This window comes from Diabrotica virgifera, chromosome 2 (assembly GCF_917563875.1).
Source record: "Diabrotica virgifera virgifera chromosome 2, PGI_DIABVI_V3a".
Lineage (NCBI taxonomy): Eukaryota > Metazoa > Arthropoda > Insecta > Coleoptera > Chrysomelidae > Diabrotica > Diabrotica virgifera.
Genome location: NC_065444.1, coordinates 57,507,820 through 57,530,274, shown reverse-complemented (window position 1 = coordinate 57,530,274; position 22,455 = coordinate 57,507,820). Strand labels below are relative to the sequence as shown.

The 22,455-nt window shown below is 33.6% G+C and overlaps 1 protein-coding gene across 5 annotated transcripts in view; it reads right to left on the bottom strand.

Moving 5' to 3' along the window:
- Window positions 1-22,455, bottom strand: part of LOC126880042 (myb-related protein B) — a 240,374-nt gene that overhangs the window by 6,483 nt on the left and 211,436 nt on the right. For 3 of the 5 annotated variants that reach the window (XM_050643662.1, XM_050643664.1, XM_050643663.1), the window contains exons 9-10: window positions 16,328-16,444; window positions 980-1,099 (exon numbers count right to left, since the gene is read on the bottom strand). The exons of 1 other annotated variant lie outside the window; for it this stretch is intronic. In XM_050643662.1, the coding sequence (XP_050499619.1) occupies window positions 980-1,099; window positions 16,328-16,444 (237 nt within the window). The remainder of the gene's footprint in view (window positions 1-979; window positions 1,100-16,327; window positions 16,445-22,455) is intronic. One more of the 5 variants, XM_050643665.1, reaches the window with a different exon arrangement.

The following is a 22,455-nucleotide window of genomic DNA, read 5'->3' as shown; positions in this document are numbered from 1 at the left end:
GAAATCAATTGTGGTTTTCTGCGTTTTTAGGTACGTCTGTTATAAAGATCAGGAAAAGCAGTGGTCACAGGATGCTGCAGCACATGCCTCAATGGTGTAAATATTGGATTTAGTGTTATTATATTATATTTAGTGTTAAGGCTATTCGCAATTCCGTTAAATATCCTATGCACTTGTTGCTTTGTTGTGTGGTTTTCACGAAGGTCAAATTGGTGAGAATTTTAGTTCAACATTTGTGTAAACGAAAACGTCAAACTTAAAACTTTTGATCGTTTATCAATTTGAACAAGACCAGATGCATTCTCTTAGCAAAAAATACGTACTATGTACGATAACAGCAGGGCTAAAGAGACCTTCAAAACACCGCCACCGACTAGGTTACATACACGCCAGGCCTCCTAAGAACAAAGTTCCATACCCTCCAGCCAGTCTTCATTTGGTCAGAAACGAACTTCCTGATGAGTATTACGATATCTTGAGAGAAAATCCCCTTAGACATAGCAGATAATATAAGCTGCATCCCACAAACGCTAATCTAGAGCAGTTTCCAAAGTACTATGCTGGTCTGCTGGTAAAATTCAAGCTTAGCTTGATTGCTTCCAAACTCTTGCAAGTCCCCCTCCTACATTCCCGCAAAAAAGGGAGATACTTCACCTTGAAAAGGCTTAAGCCTAAACGAGGCTTAAATGACCTGTCTTGAATGAGGCCAAGATGAGATTGTACAGTGTTTTGCCCAGACTTCTTCTCACACCTTTTACCCAAACTTATTTAATGCGTGTGTTAAATTCCTAGAGCAACTTATTTAATATAGAGAAAGAGATAACGATCAAGACATACCATATTTTAACCTATTTTCGCTTAAAATCAATTAAATTGAACTTGCTCTAACTAATTTGAATAATAAAAATGAGTGGAGCCTATTCCACTCATTCATTCTTTTTGTAAAGGTACAATAATCAGCCTTTTGTTTGGCTCTCACCTTTGGTACAGATCTGCTCGGTTCATCGAAGGTGATCCGCTTCGCAGCCGAACTTCGCGGAACACTTTGGCCGGACGGAACTGCTCGGGTTGTTGTTGGAACACTGACAGGAAGCGGGCGCTGCCGGGACAAGGACATTATGCTACATTATACCACCACACACATACCATTTATAACTACAACCCAAGCCTTGCAAATGTCAATTATCCCGACGACGAGACACAGGAAACATTTCGACGTGTGTATTTCTTGAGATGCATCAAAACTTCTAAAGCCATTAAAGCCTTAAAAGTCCATTATAATACCCACCATGAACTCTTACAGATCTAGTACGGGCGATTTTAGATAAAAATATTTGGTCCTTCAGAGCCGGATATAACTTTTTAAGAATTTTGACCTAAAAAACTGTTTGGAAGACAAAACTATATTAATCAAGTATAAGTTTTTTTAATACCGATTTTGTCCAATGATCATTTCCAATTTAAAATATTTTCCTAACCTTCAATGCTATGGATCTTTCTTCTGAGAAGGGTATCTGTTTTATTGTTTTAATTTTATCGATAATTTACAGATTTCAAAATCTGTATTAATCTATAATATTAAAACATTGCGATACATTTCTCAAATATACCTTACTTTTAATAGAAAATATCTTGTTTCTCTTCTGTTCCCGGAAATATTACGCATAGATAAAGAATGAACTTTATAGAAATGTTTCAAGAAAAATTACCAACTTAAATATATGACAAAACTAGTAAAAACTCTCGGTTTTCCTTATATGTCATTTCCAGTTTACTTCATCTAATCAATATGTTAGTATATCGATGGCTTAGTATGAAAACCTCGTATCTCATTTTACAGAAATTTTACAGGAGAGACTTTAAACTGAATTTTTGCATGCTCTATAACTCAAAAACAAAAAACTCTCTTCACGTATTTATTATGTGTAACGATCTAAACGCGTAGTTTAGATCATTACACATAAATTTTTCACACATATTTTAGGTTGCAGTATGCAGAAATTCAGTTTAAAGTCTCTCCTGTAAAATTGTCTGTAAAATGAGGCACGAGGTTTTTATACTAAGCCATCTGAAAATGAATATGGAAGATAGATAGAGAAAAATTCCACAATTTTTTGATATCGTTCAGTTAATACTGACTTAATTGGTATATCTTTGATCCCGACAAGAATTGCCTTAGCAGGTCTGCTTTGAATGTTCTTAGAAATGGTGGGTATTTAAAATGATGCACATTTGTGTTATTCAGATTTTATTCAATGTTTTTCATAACACAGTGTTTGGTATGTAAATTCAAATTATATTAACACAAAATTTTCAAAAATGCAGCACACTTAAGATTCTGACAACCCAAATCTTTCTTACTTACCAATATGCTATTTTTAAGATTTGTATGGCCAATTCTAAAGAATAAAGAATAAAAAAAATACAAAAATATAAAAGTTAAAGTTAATTACTATAATCAAAATCACTGATTATCCTTTAGTAAAAGTCCAATCTGCTAAAAATAGCATAAATGGATATTTTATTTCGTACTTTTAAGTGTGAACTCACAAAATTCTATATAGGGCAGTCAATGAGGGTATTTGGCTCTGAATTCCATCCTACTACATTGATTTACTTAATATTTTCACAGTAAGTAGGGAATAGCTCAAGAAACAAAGTCCCCCTTCAAGGGGGTGGAAAATTTTTTGGTCAAAATAACCACGAAAGTGGCTAGAGAACTTCTAAGCAAAAACTGTTCTATAATTTTTTTTGAAAACTCAATACTTTTTGAGTTATTAGTGGTTGAAAACGTTGAAACGACGGTTTTTTGCGAATAACTTAAAAACTATGCATCTAACTAAAAAACTATATAAAACATTTTTGTAGCTTATAAAGAAACAGAGATTCGTTTCTTCATAAACATTCTAGTTATAATATAAAAAAAGATATGGTAGGTGAAAGGAATTTGTTTATTTGGTGCATGCTCAAATCGGTGTATTCAACTTGAAATAATAGAGAAACGGTAAATTTTAGGTGTATTGTATAATGCTACCAATAACTTTTGTAGTGCTTGAAAAGACCTTTAAAATGAGCAATATTAAATGTCGATTACATTCAAATTAAGCGAGATATGCTGCAAAAAAATTATGACTAATGTATTTTAAGAAAAAATGAGAAGTATATTTAACCCCTCATCCACCAGAATTTAAATGCATCGCGTTCCTTCTACAATATCTTTTATTATAGTGTTATTTATATGTTCAAAAAGTTGGACGGGTTTAAAATGAATGGTTCTTTAAAAAAACTAAGATTAAATTATAGAGCGCATTTTTAATTTTTAAATCTTCCTTTTTCTCCATGTAACTCGAAAATGATAAGAGATACGAATAAAAGATACAGTACAAAAATGTAGCGGTTTTCATTTTTCATTTTCGAGTTACATGGAAAAACGAAAGATTTTTAAGAAACTCTAAAAATACGCTCTATACTTTAATCTTATTTTTTTCAAAAACCATTTATTTTAAACCCGTCCAACCTTTTGAACATAGAAATAACACTATAATAAAAGGTATTGTAGAAGGAAAACGATACATTTAAATTCTGGTGGATCAGGGATTAAAAAATATACTTCTCATTTTTCCTTAAAATACATTAGTCATCAATTTTTTTTTTGCACCATATCTCGCTTAGTTGGAATGTAATCGACATTTAACAGTGCTCATTTTAAAAGTCTTTTTAACCACCACCAAAGGTGTTATTTTCAACCATGAATTTCTCAAAAAGTATGGAGTTTTCAAAAAAAAATTATAGAATAGTTTTTGCTTAGAATTAGGTTCTCTAGCCACTTCCGTGGTTATTTTGACCACAAAATTTTCCGCCCCCGAGAAGGGGTGGGAACCACCCCCATGATAAAATCGCACATCGGCATAGGGTAGACTTTGAATTAGGAGGTAAGTAGAGACTATTCCCAAAATTTCATTAAAATCCATGCAGTAGGATAGAATTCGGAGGTAATATCCTGTTTTTCCTCTCATTCACTGGCGTAATAAAAGCGTTAACTTTAGACACACAATTAATTTTTTTAGTTACAAACGTATATACACACAGAAATGTTTCCTGTTAATTTGAAAAGCAAATCATTTGTGGTAACTTAAAAACTAGTGCAAGAACATGAAAAAATGTATAAATTCTTGTGCAACAAAAAAGAGAACTACAAAATAAAACACCTAAGAGAATAAAGTGCTATATACTACAAATAAAAAATAAACAACAAATGTAGCCTGTGCTAATTTTTGGCTCGCGGAAAATAATTCCGGCATTCTACTGCTCAAGAAGTACATCAACGGCTAAAAATAAGAAATAAATAAACTTAAGAGCTAATTTTTACGAATCTGAGACTCAGGTGATATATTTTTGACTCAGTCACAATATTAATAAATAATAAAGGCTTTGCCAACTAGATTGAATTGACTATCTACTGATTCAATAGGATTTTGTTCTCGAATAACAGCGTTACTGTATTATAAACTTTGCACCATATTTATGGTAAGAGAAAATGTAACATCGAGACATACGAAATTCAGTAATTTTTCTTTTTTGAGTTTGACATTTAATCAGGATTACTGACCTCATCAATACAAGTTTTTCATATCGAAATTCTATCGACAGATGCTTGAGATTTCGAAGTACAAGATGCAAATAGTGCTTATAGTCCTAGGTATTGCATTCTCGTACTAATTGTATATATTTATTCATAAATCCTTTTAGAGCCCAATGAGCCGTTTGCTCTGTTACTCTACTCTTTCCTTTCACTATAAGCTTGAATACATCATACTGTAAAATATTTTCCACTTTTTATATCATAAAAATTTCCTAGGCTCTATTTAATAAACGTTTAAGAATTGCATCTTAAAATTTCCATAGAGAATAAGCATAATCCACATGCTTATTTATATAAGCCGCTAATATCCGAAGTCGAAGAAATTTGCGATTAAGGGATTGATTCTAATTTTGGCGGCGTCAAGGGCAAGTCATCTGCAAGAACACCATTGCCGACATACGTGTTTCTCCGGCAATTTTTTTTGACGGAGCTATTACGGTTTTCAAAATTTCTGGTTTATGTGTTGTTATCAAGATGATGATCGAGCTAACACAGCGCCTCTCAATTTCATGGTTTCCTAAAAAAGCAGTTCATCCATTTATTCACCATTAAATGGACCATATTATAAACCAGAAGCAAAGTGTATGGTGAAAAACAATAATTTTTCATTGGACACTGGTTTATTTATTTATTTGTTCCATTTTTTTATATTTCTTTCCTTCTTTAAACGAATCCTCTAACATCTAGGATCTTGAGCTTTCTTTGCCACTCATGGAAAAGAAAGGGTGCGCCCCTTTTTATTCAGTTCAATTTTTTTACTTTCCTTTCAGTTAGTAAGATTCTCTTTATTTACTTTATTTCTGTTCTGAAATAATCCATTTCAGTATTCGCAGTCTAGATCTAACAACGCTCGTCGTTGTGTAAGAAACCTGGGTTTCTTAGTTTAATTTAAATTCAGCGCCCAGCGCAATAAAATAGCGCCCAACTTCTGGGTCTATATTTTATCCACCCAGGTTTGTCGTTAAAATACTTGCTTCTCACTTCTCAACTTAGATTTGGGAAAAAATGTAAACTTAGTAAGATAGCTATGTAGTATATACTGTGGTACAATGTAGTGTAATCGCCATCTACAACTGAGTATCTCCGAACTCTGAACATACCGACCGCTAAAATTTGACATGTGTCAAATCTCCATAAAAGAAAATTCTTTATAGAACGGGAGCCTAGTTCCATCCCTCCTTGTGGAGTAATGAGTCTTATGCTTTTCTTGGACGGATTGCTGACTAGCCGGGTCAGCGCAAAAAGGGAGAGTATAGAGAGTATTCATTCGCATGTGATTTCTGTCTAATATCTTCTGGTCTGTATACAGTCGGAAAAATGAAAGAATACCCATGAACGAACATATAAAACACGCTGTATTTTCCTGTCACCGTGTCACACAGAAAATTGTCCAGTGCAAGTACATGTAACAATAATTATTACATGTACTTGCGCTGGCCAATTTTTTGTGTGACACAGTGACAGGAAAATACAGCGTGTTTTATATGTTCGTTCATGGGTATTCTTTCATTTTTCTTACTGTATACACTATGGCATGTTTCGCCATATTTTTACTCTCCGATAGTGATAGGTCGAAGAAAAACTCACGAGAGACAGAAATGCAGGTCTATCATTCAAACCAACAGGTATCCATTTCTGCTGTTATATACTTAATTTCACGTTAAGAACGGAATATTTGACTTATGCAGATCAGTGTTGCCAAAACTCTCAAGCACGTGTTGCTACTAGACTGCCGATAAACGATTCATTCAAATCAAGCCATAAGCAGACGGATGGCATCGGCCAGCTTCTACCGTCTAGTCTAGGGAATGCTTCCACTTTCAGTCCCTAAAGATATCAAAGCATATTGAGAAAAACGTCAGCAAATAATTCATATATTTTGGATAGTGTTGTTAAACAACTAATAGATCGAACCATTCATAAATCCCATAACTAAAAATACCATTTGGTATAGTTTTTCCTCTCGAAAATGGTGTAAGTTCCTCTACAGTAACGCCATCTTAATGTTTCATATAAAAATATGTACGTATATCTTTTTTAAAACAAAATAATCATAACCTACACTAATTAATTTAATACTTAAATAAAATGTTCCATGAGCAGTAGAATGTTTATAAACTAATAAATCTGTTAACAACACAAATAACAAAAATAAAATATATTAGACGTTCTTGCAGTTATGTAAAAAAATTGTTATATAAAAAGATTGTTATTTAAAAAAAGCACATAATGGTATACTTGCGTTTCTGTGCGTTGGCATAAGCTGCGGGGGATACAGGGGTAAGAAAAAGGTAAGGTTTACTTTGGTTCTGACGTTTATTATTGGACTAGACCGGGGATACATAAAAGGTACACAAAAATATACTGTCCAAGCTCAAGAATATTATTTTCAACATCTGGGAAGTAGATTAAATGGTTCTTGTAACTAAACTGCAGGCACATAAAGTACCGAATGTTGAAGTTTTTAAACTATCAATTTTTTCAGTTTTCATAAAAATCCCACCAAAACCATAAAAATATGTTAGTATAATCTATTCACAACAAAGAAAAAACACGCCCACATATACAGGTAAAATATGACTTGCGCTCTACTCCCTCTAGCGCTATTTTACCATTTTCAGTCAATGAATATTCTGTCAGAACGGTGATCATGCATTTTGCGCGCTTTTCTTGATTGAATATATTGTAAGTACCATTAATTATAGTGCATCATTTTCACGATGAAGTAATTAAGAGGGACGCGCTGCAAATCATCAACGACTCTACCTTATCGGTAGAACCTACGAGAAGTGCACGGTAAATTTGACGTGTAATTACAAAAAAAATTATGTATGTCTTTGTGCTCACTTTATAATGCTCAAAAAATTACGGGATCTGGATTTCAATGCATATTTTTTTATAATTCTCGTGTCAAAGCTGCGCGTGAAGTTAGGCGTGTTGATGACAGTTGAGGAATTGAGGTCGACCCAATTAAGAGTGGGCACGCTACTTTTTCTCAACAGGACTCTACCTTTTCGGCAGGGTCTACGAGAAGTGCACGGTGAATTGAAGATGTAATTACAAAAAAAGAATTATGTTTGTCTTTGTACTCACTTTATAATGCTCAAAAGATTACAGGATCTGGATTTCAATGCATATTTTTTTTATAATTCTCGTATCAAAGTTACGCGTCAAGTTAGTCGTATTGATGACAGTTGAGAAAACGTCGGCGACCCATTAAGAGTATAGCCACAGTATAAAGAGGGACAGTAGAACTACTCTCCGAAAAATTTGAAGTAAAATCTTTCAACGCGCATTGCGACCGCGCAATGTTTCCAGTCGCTAAACCACCCCTCTTGCATTGCTAGTCGCGTAGAAACGTACGGGTTTTAACAGGGAAAACCCGCATCCACCGTTGGTGAATTACCAATTGCGTGCTGCCGGTATTACTTTTTGAGATCAAAGTGTCGACATAGAAGAGGTTTTACTGTCCCTCTTTATAACGTGGTATAGCCATAATTATTGCAAGTTATAAAACAAACAACGGTAAAAAGTTCTACGTCTGGCTCATAGATGGCATTGATAAAAATTAGTGATGTATTATGTTAATCACTCTTAACATGTTTCCCAATAGCGCCTAAGGAAGTATAACTTCAATAATGAAAATGCCCAAAAGGATTACATTTTTCAAAACGTTTTCGGTCATATCAGACCATAATCAGTGAAACCTCAAAGTAAATAATTCCCCTAGGATGAAGAATTTGATTTGAATAGAATTGCTATAGGTTAGAAAATAAAATAACCTCAAAAAATGATAGTTTGACATGGCACTAGTGACGTCAACATTTTTTTAGTAATAACTTTTTAAACAAAGGACCAAACATCTACTCATCAGATTGTTGATACTCGTCCAATTTGTACGAATGTACCTGATCAGAACTGGGATTTGTGTTGTTTCAGTTTTGCCGAAATTCCACTTGTGACCAGTACACACGCGCAAATTGCTTCCTAACCTAACAGTATTTGAATAGATCCTGAGCTTGGATGAAAAAAAATTACACAAATAAGCAAGCACATGTAATTTTATTATTTGTTTTTAACTGCAATATTGTTAGAATTACACAGATGCACCATAATCTACATTGTGAGACACCCAGTAAGTGATTCGGTTTTTTTTTTCATATTTAGATCAAGCTATTTAGTAAAAAAAGTTAAAGCTACATTTTTACTCTGATGTTAATAGTGATTATGTAGAATATTCGAACAATTAAATACCTACTTTTATAATTCAATTGAAATTACTAAACAATTAGCAAAACAGGAAAAAATAAGGAAAATACGTACGTAGATGTTATTAAAAAATATCAATAAAGGAAATAATAAGTGTGATGTTAGCAACAAGACAACAAACGAAATACCGTAGACATAGACATATACCTTAATTTCACGCTGCACTCTAAACTTTTCCCCAGTGCGACAGAGAAAACTGTTGTGAGCAGGGTATGCACCTCTTTCTAATCTTCTTCTTCTTCTTTTTGTATAGACATGACTGTTTTTTCAATGTGCCTCTAGTAAGTTGTCATTCCATCGTTTTCGTGGTCTTCCCACTGATCGTCTTCCTATTGGGGAACCGTCTCTCGCTGTCCTGACTACCCTATTTGTTGTCATTCTGCATAGGTGGTCATTCCATTCTATTCTTCTGTTTCTTTATGGACCGAAAGTTACGTGGTCGATAAACCCCGCCGATTAGAAAGAGATACATACCCTGCTTACATCATTTATCTCTGTCGCACTGGGGGAATAGTTTTAGATTGCGGCGTGCAGTCTAGGCATTATATGTCTATGTGAAATACTAAAGAATAAAAAACAAACTCAAAGAGTAAAATAAAACGACGGCAAGCGAGAATATCACAGGAATGCTGGGTAATGGATGAATAAATTAGCTACTAAGGTGGTCTAATAAATTATAAGCCTCACACAGACATCGCAGCACTACTTGTGCTATTTCTTCCTCTTACGTTGGTCTACGTGTTAGTAGACTCCATGTAAAATAACAAGTCAATCCAGGAAGCTCTTGACTAGACCACAAAGTGAAAAAGTTCTTCATGAAAGAATGTTTAACATCGACCGAAATTCGTTTTTGGTTGGTATGTAGTAATGTATGTGGTATGACAGAGTAAAACACGACAACACGACCAGTTAACTGATAAAATTGCAATAGAACGAGGAGTACGACAGGGCTGTATTTTATTTCCACTACTATTCAATATTTACTCTAAATGGGTATTTAAGGATGCTTTAGACGGTTATGCGAAAGGAGTATTAATAAACGGTGAATGGTTGAATAATATTAGATATGCAGATGACACCATAGTTTTTGCCGATTTGAATCTGAATGATTTACAGATATTAACAAATCGTATAACAGAAGTCAGCAACAGATACGGACTAAACATAAAGCTCTTAACATAAAGAAGACCAAATTTATGACAATTAGTAAAAAACCAATACTAAACGCTCAACTTACAATCAACCAACAAAATATCGAAAGAGCTGAGCAATATACATATCTGGGCACTAATTTAAATAGCCAATGGGACCACTCAACAGAAATTAAACAGCGAATAATAAAAGCGAAAGCAGCATACGTTAGAATGAGACCCATTTTCAACAGTCGGAACATATCATTAAAAACAAAATAACGTCTGTTGAAATGCTACATATTCACAGTTCTGCTCTACGGAATGGAAGCGTGGACACTAACTGCTGCATCTATGAATCGGCTCGAAGCTTTCGAAATGTGGTGTTATAGGCGCATCTTACGTATATCCTAGGTTGACCGAATTACTAATGTGGAAGTCCTGCGTAGAATGGGAAAAAAGTGTGAAATTCTCATAACCATTAAAACAAAAAATTAGAATATCTAGGACATGTAATGAGAAATCAAGAACGTTACGGCCTTGTCCAACTGATTCTCCAAGGAAAGGTAATAAATGGTAAAAGAGGACCGGGAATAAGACGCATTTCCTGGCTTCAAAATTTACGAAAGTGGTATAACACGACTACCACTGAACTGTTCCGCGCTGCGGCAAACAAAGTCAAAATAGCCATGATGATCGCCAACATCAGGAACGGATAGACACTTTAAGAAGAAGAAGAATGTATGTGGTGACTCTTCATATATAATTTCTAAACGTGAAGAATCGGGTGCCCGAGTTTAAACGTGATCTTGAAATTATTTAAGATAAATATAGACGGTTATGCTTCAATTCAATTCGGGCCTCTTACCATCCTCTGACGCGTGTTTCTAGGTCTACCCGTCATCAGAGAGGGTTGTAAGAAGACTGAACTGAATCAAAACGCGCCGGCTGGTTGGCAATTATATGTAGTAAAATAATATACCAAAGTATACACTTAGCGACCTCTAACAAGGAAAAGTGAAGTGAGTGTCGATATGACTCGCGCGAAGCACATCCAAAAACCGCATTCATGTCGGAAACCACCGTCAATGGTTTTAGAAAAGCAGGGTATAAAGGTACATAAATATATTAATGTTCTAAGGATATAGAAGAAACGTGTTGGGCACAACAATTAAACATGAAAAAGCTTAGACCAAGACCTTTTCAGATCACCAACAAATTTAATCTCGTTGAAAGCTTTGCCACGTCTGATAGAGCATTATTTCCCGCTAGACAGACACGAAAAGAAAATATAGTACAATAAACAATTTAAAATATCAACTCATTCTTACAGTGGACTTTAAAAAATGAAATTAATGGCAGAGTCAGAAAATCATAGAGAGGATAAAATGAAAGCTTGAAAAATGACTGCAAAATGAAATCAAAAAAAGAATCGGAAACCTGGTTTGGACATATCGCATACATTAAGTGTACAATAAATATATTTTTTGTCGCAATTATAATTATAAAAGTAAGAAATTTGTTATGTTAGTTTTTCCCACCACATATTAGTTTCCAATAAAAAAATATCCTTAAGTTTTTATAATGTTAATAAGTACAAGCAAACATTATTTGTTACCGACGATATGTCAATATTCTACTAAATATGTCACGATTATTCTTATATTAGCTTCAGACTTAATTCTTATGGCATTCCTCTCTATTAACTATTATTTTATTTATGTCATGCAGATTATTAATTCTAGATGAAACACGTTCAGAGCCAGTTTCTTACTAAGTTAAGCTTAATTAGTAAATGTGAGAATAAGAAAGCTTCAAGAAAAACAGCGAAGTTAGAATGTGTAAATATTATTGGTAATTTTTGACAAGATCGCCTTATACACGCACGCTGAACACCCAGATTTAACTTCCTTTAATTTTTAAAGAAACTTTGCATACAATAGGGCTGCAATAAATATATTTTTATGGAAATTCTATAATTGGATTTCGTATCTGTTATATGCCCGATTTCACCAACGATACCTAAACAGTTGCCTTATTAAGTAATTCTTATCGATAGGAACTTCTTAAGTCAATACTTAGGAACAATTGCATTTCACAACTGAAAGAACTGCTTATCTAGGAAATGCTTTTCTAGGTATTACCTAGGTACGTTTGAACTATTTTTGATAAATTAAAAGAAGAATAAGATGACATTTCCTTACCTTTTCGATTATTTGTCATTATTGTTTGTTTGCCAATTTGGTTTTATTCAGTTTTGTACTGTTATAGTTATTTTATTTAGTAGTTAGTTATTTGTGCATTAAGTTTCTATATAATAAAATAGTCTTATATGTTATTTGTATCATATTTACAGTGAAATGGAGGAAAAGAAGAGTTGTAAATTTCACATACGACGAAAAATTGAAGTTAGTTTAATTGTCATTAATGAAATAATTTTAAAATAAATAATATGTTGAAAATTGCTTTTTATTATTAATTTTTTAATGACACACTTTTAGTTATATCATGAATGGGTTTTTGAAACACAATACTAGTTTGTTAGGTAGTAGGTACACTACATAATTTTGTCAACAGACCTGTAAAAAACTCCAAAGGATTTTGTATATTTTCCAACACATCTTATATTAATAATATAAAAGAAAATACAACAAAATTACAACTAATATACCTAATATTACAGAATAACAGAAAAATTAAGGTAAGAAGCAAATTATTGACAAACGTCACAAGTACATTAGTCAAAATTGTAAAAATATAACCTGACTGTCAACGATAAGTAATACCTAAAGTTTAGGAAGATCGAAATCCGTATCCTAACGTAAGGTAATGCTTAAGCGGTTTAGGCAATTCTTATCGTATGGTGAAATCCGTTTTAGAGTTAGGAAGTACCTAAACCCACTTAGGTAATTCTTAAATGTTTAGGTATCGTTGGTGAAATCGGGCAATAGTGTATTATGGGAGGTGTTATAACTTTTGTTTGAAATTTCTTAATTATATTTCACTAGGAATAACCGATTTACACATATTATTCAAAATGTGCAGAGTCTATTTTTAGTGAATTTCTTACTGAAAAACAGCTTTAAGAAGCTAACTACACCATTGCCTATCTCTCGCTTCGATATAATATCCTCCTGTTCACATTTACATTCAGGTCTGTATAAGCAGTAGAAACGGAATTCGGTCAGAATGCGCAAAAAAGTGGCGGTCTCGATGTTTGGTACAAATGTTTAAGAAATTCGAGTAGCCGCTTTAAAGATAAGCACCTGTCGGTATTTTAACATCTCATTTATCATTTTAAATTAGTTATTTTAGAACTTACAGTAAACACTTGCATTTATCTACAGTTAAAATATGTAATTAGGCGATAAATATTAAGCAAAAGAAATTAAACGTTTTTTCTACTTTTAAGAACCAAAAAAGCAAAATTCATTAGCGAAACCGAATTCAAAATTATTTTGCACATATTTGAAACATTATTTGGTTAAAACATCTCATTTTTGTAGGTAAAAAATACATTAATTTGTCTGGATTAAATTACGATTCTGTTGATATCCGAGAAGGCTTGGTCTTCACACAATGTTGCCAAACTAAATTTTGTTATATTCGGTTTAAATTTTCTAGCCGATTTCCTAATCTACTATACTTTTAATTTCTTTTCGTTATTTCCTAGAGGATCGTCATTAAATTTTACATCACATTTAAAAAAAAAAAAGCAAAACTTGGCTTAATCTACTAAAAAAAGTTGTACATTAAGCGATACTGTAGACTAGCGTGAAGGTTTATACTGTTTTCTGTATATTTTAAATATAAATAATATTTTTAAAATTGATTAAATTAATTGTTATCATATACAGATTGTAAGTCTGAATTTCTTCAGCCCATTTATTTTATCTATTTTTTTATAAATTTTAATTTCAAAAGTTTGTATAACGGACTCCCCTCGTCGCGTAAATGGACTCTCCAACTGGTTGGAACAATTTGGTTGTCAGCTCCTTAATCGACCGAACTCTAAACCTTGTTTATTTACGTTTGAAACCAAGGACATCGGTTTCATCAAGAGGTATGTAACCTTTTATAAGCGATTATATTCGTTGATACAACTCAGACCATAATTTGGTAAAATATTATTTTAAACGTATCGATATCTAAGCAGGATCGCTTATTTACTTTCATATGAATGAAATAAATGAGACTTCTATGGAAATGAGAAGAATGCCCCACAATTGAATTTTTTTATAACTTTGCAAAGTATGTTTGCAACAAATTTTTATCTATGGTTTCCACCTGGAGATAAAAATGTTAATATAATTATTAATTATTATTGTTGCTTCGTATGTGAGTACCTGCTCTAAGTAAAACGAATGAACCATAAATCCTATATATAGTAAAATTCGTGACATGACATCTCGTTACGCGACAGTTCGTAACCTCATAAATGGTAACGGATAATTTGTAACGGCGACAGTTCGTAACTATACATATTCGTAACAGTACAATTCGTAACGTCAAAATTGAATTATGTATTATATAAACTAACTTTTATTAGAGTTACAATTCAAATTACGTTTTATCATTTAACGAACCAGCATCAGGATAAACATTTTTGACACTTCTCATATTTTGTGGACAAATAAATTTTTAAAATTATGTCTTAAATTAAGTACAATCTAGCAATGTAAATTGTATTAATTATGTAGTAAATAAAATATTATTAAACTGTTCTTATTTGATTCATTATTTTTCACACTTAGTTTTACTACTTTCAAGTGATAATTGAAGATAAAAATTTAAATTAAAAAAAAATCTTTAGTTGTCATATTAACAAGAACATAATATGCAAAAATATATGTGAAATATGTATATTTAAAAAGAAGTGGTCTTAAAAAAAGTACCATTACTTTCAGTATAGAAACGTATGCAAAATGCATTTTTATATAAATTCAGTGTAGTTACCAAATGTCGCCGTTACGAACTGTTACGAAGTGGTGTCGCCGTTACGAAGTGGTGTCGCCGTTACGAACTGACGCCGTTACGAATTGTCCGTTACCATTTGTCGGGTTACGAACTGTCGCGTTAAGAGATGTCATGAAAACTATATAAAGACAAGAATTCAATAACATATTTTGTCTTCCTTTCTTACACAAAAAGAACTGTACCTATTACATAAACCCTGGTCTTCGAATGCAACAATACATATTTTTCTTTTTTGTCTTTTAACTATATCCAAATTTTAACTATATAGTTTTATACCATCGAGTTAAATATATGACTTGCATTCATAAAAAGAATAGGCTAAAATAATTAAAATGACTGCTTTTCTGGAAGTTTGTTTCTGTTCAAAATATATACCGGGTGGTGAATTGGAAAACGGGCCATAGGAAACTCAATGTAAAATTCTAAATTGTTGAATTCCTGCTTCCCTAATTATTTTACATCAAAAGTCATGAGAAACTATTAGTAGAGGATTAAAATCTGTATTAAAAACAAAAGTTAAAATTGTTCTACGATTTAAACAGAGTCTAAAATTTTGAAAAATAGAATACATTTGCCATACCTAAGTAAGTGCGTAAAAGTAAGGCCACACGTTACTATTTTTGACAGTACGCAAACTATTGACTGAATAAAACATCTTTATTATTACTACTTTCTCCTCAACTGAGGACATCTTTTCGACTTTATTGTTTTTTAAACAATAAAAACGATATAATGAAAATACTGACAGTTCAAAATAATGTTATTATAATAATTTCATTGTGATCGAAGGCAACCTTATACACATTCTTGCACTGTGTGTGGCCTAAATTTGGCAAATACTTTGATAAAATTTATTATATTTTACAAAATTTTGGAATGTGTTTAATTCGTAGAACAATTTTAACAATTGTTTTCAATAAAGATTTCAATTCTCTACAAATAGTTCCTCATGTCTTTTGATGTAGAATAATTAGGGAAGCAGGAATTCAACAGTTTAGAATTTTACATTGAGCTTCCTATGGCCCGTTTTCCAATTCACCACCCAGTATAGAAAATCAATGAGTTTCAAATTTGACACAGAATAAAAAATCAATATCAAAAATTGTTTCAACACTGGCCCCGAAATATCGCGCACGTATCTCTACTATAGAATCGCAAGACGACTTCAAGCTAGAGAGAGACCAAAAACCGAAACTACGGTACCCCAAAACAAATTAAAAAAGGTAACAAAACAGGGAAACGGTGTGAAATTGTAGGGGTAACAGGATTAGGAAAGGAAATTATCTCCAAAATGAAACCATCCAAGTACCTTGGAGGATCCTGCCTGAGGGTGATAGTCCATCATTCCTGTCACTCCTAAGGAATCTTTCATTATCGATGACGGAGTTGAAAATAATATCGAGGTGTCCCCTCCCAATGACTTACTCTGGAAGTAAAATAGAATTTTTATAGTAACCTCCACGTCGATTTTACCAAATATATTTTGAAAGGATAATCTACAGAATATGCCTAGTAATCACTAACTACAATTATTCCAACTATACCCTATTCCACGAACATACGACTGTGTTGGATTATCTCTACAACGATTATTTTATTGTGCAAAATATGAAGAACGAAATTAAATTGCAAATTACATTGTTGTTTATTGGAATAATTATTAGAGCCATTTACTTTCGTACTTCTTATGTTGTACACTAAAATATTCGTTGTCGCGATAATCCAAAACAGCCGTATATTCGTGGAATGAACCATAAAATATGTTTATCAGTTAATAATAATTAATAAAATATACTTGATAGAAATTTATTTTATCTAAAAATAAAAAATGAGAACTTTTGTTTTCAATATTTTCACAAAGTTTATTAAAAATTAATGTCACTATTTTTATATACTGTTTGTCTCAAGTTGGTTATTCAGAATTATATCTGGATTTTTTGAAATATGCCTATATTTTGAATATGGAGAATTTGATACTGTTCATTAAAAGAATGATTATGATCTAAAAGGTAAAGTGCGTACGTAGATTCTGATTTTCTATTATTGAAAGCCCTTTTGCGTTCTGCTATGCGTTTGTTAAAGGTTCTGTCAGTACATCGGTCAAACTGACAGAACCTTTGACAAACGCATAGCAAAACACAAGTGGGCTTTCAATAATAGAAAATCAGAATCTATGTACACACTTCACCTTCTAGATCACAATCATCATTCTTTTAATGAACATTATCAAATTCTCTATACTCAACAGCCAGCTATCTTTATTAGAATCTATGGAAATTATTAAATTAAAAATTGAGATATAATTCTGAAGGACCAACTTGAGACAGACAGTTCCCCACTCCTCAACTTATTAAGCTAGAGACTTTAAAGTGTAGACACATTATATAAAACCCTTCATCACTTGAGAAAGGCACTCTGCCGAAACAGCTGTAGGCTGTAGTGACAATAATTTTTAATAAATTTTGTGGAAATATTGGAAACAAAAATTCTCAGTGTTTTATTGTTAGATATAAAGTGAAAAATGTAATACAGAACGTGGACATCCTAAAAATTAATGCAATGTGAACTTAACCTCGTAGGAACTTCCATAGAGCTTAATATGGGTGCTTGGCAGTGTTGCCATCTCCTTATAATGTATATGTTGTATGCCACAAATGTAAAAAGAGAAGGCGTTTTAGAAAGTACATTATTTTATGGAATACAGATCATCACAGATCTTCCGACACAGATCTTCAAAACTATATGGTGGCGAAAAAGGAAGCGAAAGTAGCAGTAGCAAAAGCCAAAGATCAACTTGATACCAGGGAAGGCGAAACGAAGATATATAAAATAGCCAAACAGAGAGCAAAGAAAGCAAAAGATTTTAATCAGATTAGATGTATCCGAGATGAAAATAATAAAATACTAGTTCACGAAAGGGATGTCAAAAAGAGATGGAGAAAGTACTTTGACAGCTTATTAAATGAAAAATTTGACAGACAGCCTGTAGAGTCAACGGAGACAGTAGCAGCAATGGTCACCAAAATAACCAACGAGGAAGTGGCTCAAGCGCTTCAAAAAATAAAGAAATGAAAAGCGGTAGGACCAGATGATATTCCTGGGGAAGTATGAAGAGTATTGGGAGAGACAGGAACAAGGTGGCTAGCAGGTCTATTTAATAGAATTATGGAAGTCGGACAAATGCCAGACGAATGGAGAAGCAGTATACTGGTACCTGTTTACAAAAACAAAGGAGGCATACAACAATGTACAAACTACAGGGCTATAAAACTGCTTAGCCACACCATGAAAATATGGAAAAGAGTAATTGATAGACGGATACGTGAAGAGACCGAAATATCCGAGAATCATTTTGGCTTTATGCAGGGTAGATCAACAACAGATGCAATTTTCATTATAAGGCAGTTGATGGAAAAATACAGGAGTAAAGAAACAAACGCTCATATGGTATTCATTGATCTTGAGAAAGCATACGATAGAGTTCCTCGAGAGATTCTGTGGTGGGCACTCAATAAGAAAGGAGTCCCTGGTGAATATGTAAAGATTGTGAGGGAAATGTATGAGGGAGTAACGACTAGTGTTAGGACAGGTGTGGAAGAGACTGATAAATTTCATGTGAAAGTAGGATTGCACCAAAGCTCTGTGCTTAGTCCGTATTTATTCTCATTAGTTTTGGACCAGATAACAGCGAAACTACAGGGTATCATTCCATGGTGCTTAATGTATGCTGATGATGTCGTGTTAGTAGGAAATAGTGAAAGAGACTTAGAACAAAAACTGGAACAGTGGAGGCAAGCTCTGGAGGAAAAAGGTTTAAAACTTAGTAGGACAAAAACAGAGTATTTGGAATGTTCATTTAAAGATGGAGCTACTACAAATAAAATGGTATGTTTGGATGGTGAAATGATTGTGAAAAGCAATAGTTTTAAGTACCTAGGATCGGTATTACAGAGTAATGAAGATGCATGCAGTAGAATTAGGGCTGGATGGATGAAGTGGAAAGAAGCAAGTGGTGTGTTGTGACAGAAAAATTCCAATGAAGCTGAAGGGAAAATTCTATAAAACAGCCATAAGACCGGCTATAATGTACGGAACTGAATGTTGGGCAGTGAAAAAGAAAGAGGAACAACGAATGCATGTGGCGGAAATGAGAATGCTTAGATGGATGAGTGGAGTGGCAAAGAAGGATAAACTTAGAAATGAGTATATTAGGGGAAGTCTAGGTGTGGCACCAATTGATGCCAAAATGAGAGAGCATAGGTTAAGATGGTTTGGTCATGTTCAACGTCGAGACGTTAATCACCCAATACGAAGAATAGCTGAAGTGCAGATTCCTGGAAGGAGTAGGAGAGGAAGACCAAAGAAGACCTGGGGGGAGACGATAAAGCAGGACATGTTGGTAAAGGGGATTAACATTGATATGACCCAAGATAGAATTGTGTGGAGAAATGCAATTAGGAAGCCGACCCCTCATAGTGATAAGGCAAAGAGAATGATGATTATTTTATGGAATCTGCAATTTTTTCTTTCTTTATTCTTTCGACGTTAATTATTATTGCAATAAGTTATTCGAATTTTTTGGCAATTCCCCTTTGACAGATTAGAGGTTAGATTTGGCAACTCTCAAACCCACAGTTGTCAGATTGCAACCGATGTTCAGCACATGAAAATTTTATGAGAATTTCTTTATCATTTTGGGATTTTAATATCGAAAGAAACAAACCATTAATCGTTCGTGTTTTATGTAATTTAAAAAATTGCAAAATCTATAAAAGATTATAATAAAAATATACTTTCTAAAAGCTTTACATTATAATGACATGGCAACACTGCCAGTACCAATATTAAGTTCGATAGAGGTTCATACGAGGATAAGTTCACGTTGCACTATTTGGTAGGATTTCCCAAAAGGTTAACAGTACATACTGGAAAATGCTTTTGCTCACTTCAACACTAAACCCACAGCTGTTTATAATTATTTTTCTTTTGTAACTTTTTCTGGATCAACGTACATTATGGTTTGTATGAAACCTCATGTTAAGCATTTCTTTCATATACGTTTTACAGCATATTAATTTCTCACGAAAAAAAGATATGCACAGATATTAAAAATAACAAAACATAACTACGAAGTATACATTGAATGAGTACCAAAAAAATCCAAAAGCTAAGTATCAATAAACTTCATTAGATGTGTAAACTAAAATACATACTACCAAGCTACGTCATCAATAAGATTATCCCTTCAAAATAAAGCATTGCCAAATAAGTCATCTAATATTTGTGTACATTTTTATAATATAAATCTATATTATAAAGCTACTGATTATGGTAAATAAAAAAATGAATGAGACTATGGTAATTTTCTCTTCCTTGAAAGGTATGCGATGTGGTTTTTCGAGAGAAGATCCTTGCTTTAGGCTCCTGTAGCTTCTTCAAGGGTGGAATATCTAGGTTTGTAGACATCGTGATAGAGTGGTCGAGTAACCGAAATTAGCTGGCAGTCTTTTTTTTGGCTATTGGTTTGGCGCAGGGAGGTGGTGGGCTGAGATGCTTTTACTGGGACGGTCAGATGTTCAATCAATATTAGTTTTCTGTACAGTTCTTCAGAATTACTTGGAATATATCATTAAACAAGCACATGAAGGATGGTGCCTATCGATTCACCTAGGATAGGTAGCGTTGTACAATGAAAGTGGGAACCACGAAAAACCAATTCCTTTCTGTTTTATTTGTAATTGAATTGTTCGGCACTCAAGGAGTATCAAACAGTATTTTTCAAGACATCAAAGTAGTTGTTAGGGTGTTCGTTGCCTATGAAGATCAGCAAATCCTAAATTTAAGATTGACTCTTAAATAGGTTATCGTTCGGGTCGTTCACCATTTTTATCATGGCGGTGGAGAATACTATTGCCGCGTAAGGTATCTGCTGACGCGTTTTAGCGGACAGTGCCGAGTTGAAACTGTCAAAGAGAGAAATAAGAAAGTGTCAAAGAGGAGAATGAGGTCAAAAAAAGGGGAGGGACAAAAGAAACATTCATATGCCCAGAAGCTTTGGAATAGCAATAGGCACAGCCAAAAGGACGCTATCATACGGGGTGGAACAAATAAAACTTAACCAATGGTGTGAACAAACGGGTTTTTAAACGTTCGAAGTCTTTTGTACATGAATCCTCAAAGAAGCTATCCAAAAATTTATGAATAGGAATGATCTGCGAATTAGCATAGTTCTTCTAACAGGGCACTGTCGCCTCAAGGGGCACATGACTGATAGAAACTGGATTTTTAGGTTGAACACGAAACTTTGTCCGTAAAAGCCATCTAACATTACGACTTCGTTGAAGTGTCACCAAAGGCTATAATAGACTTTGTTAGAAAATCTGGACTGAAAGAACAACTTTAACCTAGAGATGAGGCACAATAGATCTCTTAGGTCGAGTGGAAGGATAATTAAGCGCCTACTCATATTGAACCTTATCTAACTTGTAACCTTTTTATTTTAGTGAACTCGTTAGTATTAGGATTAGTAAGGCTCCTAGAGACAGCTTTTTTTCAATATTATCTTTACATTCGAATGTGGTGTCTCCACTCTATATCAATAGATGTAACAGTGATGTAACTTTCGACGTGTTTTAATTTTGTTAAAAAATAAGATATATCAAATAATTGACAGGCACTTTTTTATGAAGCGTATTGTATTACATATTTCGCTCGGATTTAAGAATTAGCAAAAAATTAAAATATAAGTCAATAAAGATGAAATTGTTTAAAAAAAACTAAGTTTTCAATCTAATAACACATGAAACAATACCAAAATATTACTCTACATCCCACCAGATTGAAAACAATGGGAACCTTCTCTGGTTACACCTCCGAGGCTTCTACAATTTGCAAGCCATAACGGATGCTGAGACTAAAGAAGATGAGTAAATTTTACAATTTATAATTCACGTTCCATCTGCTCAGCGCGGTAAAGTTCCAACGAGAATGGTTCCCTTCGTACTCCAATCAGAGTAAACATGTAAATCAAAAATGAATAACCATTTTCAATTTCGTTGCAACACGAAACTACAGCCGCATCATATTCTAGTTCAATCAGAGAGTGCAGCAAGCACCTCTACCGGTTTCGAAACTTATTAGTCTCTCATCAGGAGGCACATATGCTGCTCTCTCTGACCCAACCAGAACAAACCCCGGCGTGCAGTCACGGATTGCAACGAACGAAATGGCAGGGATGCCCTAGCGGCAACTGCTTGCAAAAGACTAGCACCTTTTTGGTGTTGTTTTATGTGCTATTAGATTGAAAACTTAGTCTTTTGCTAGCAGTTGCCGCTAGGGCATCCCTGCCATTTCGTTCGTTGCAATCCGTCAGAGAGAGCAGCATATGTGCCTCCTGATGAGAGACTAATAAGTTTCGAAACCGGTAGAGGTGCTTGC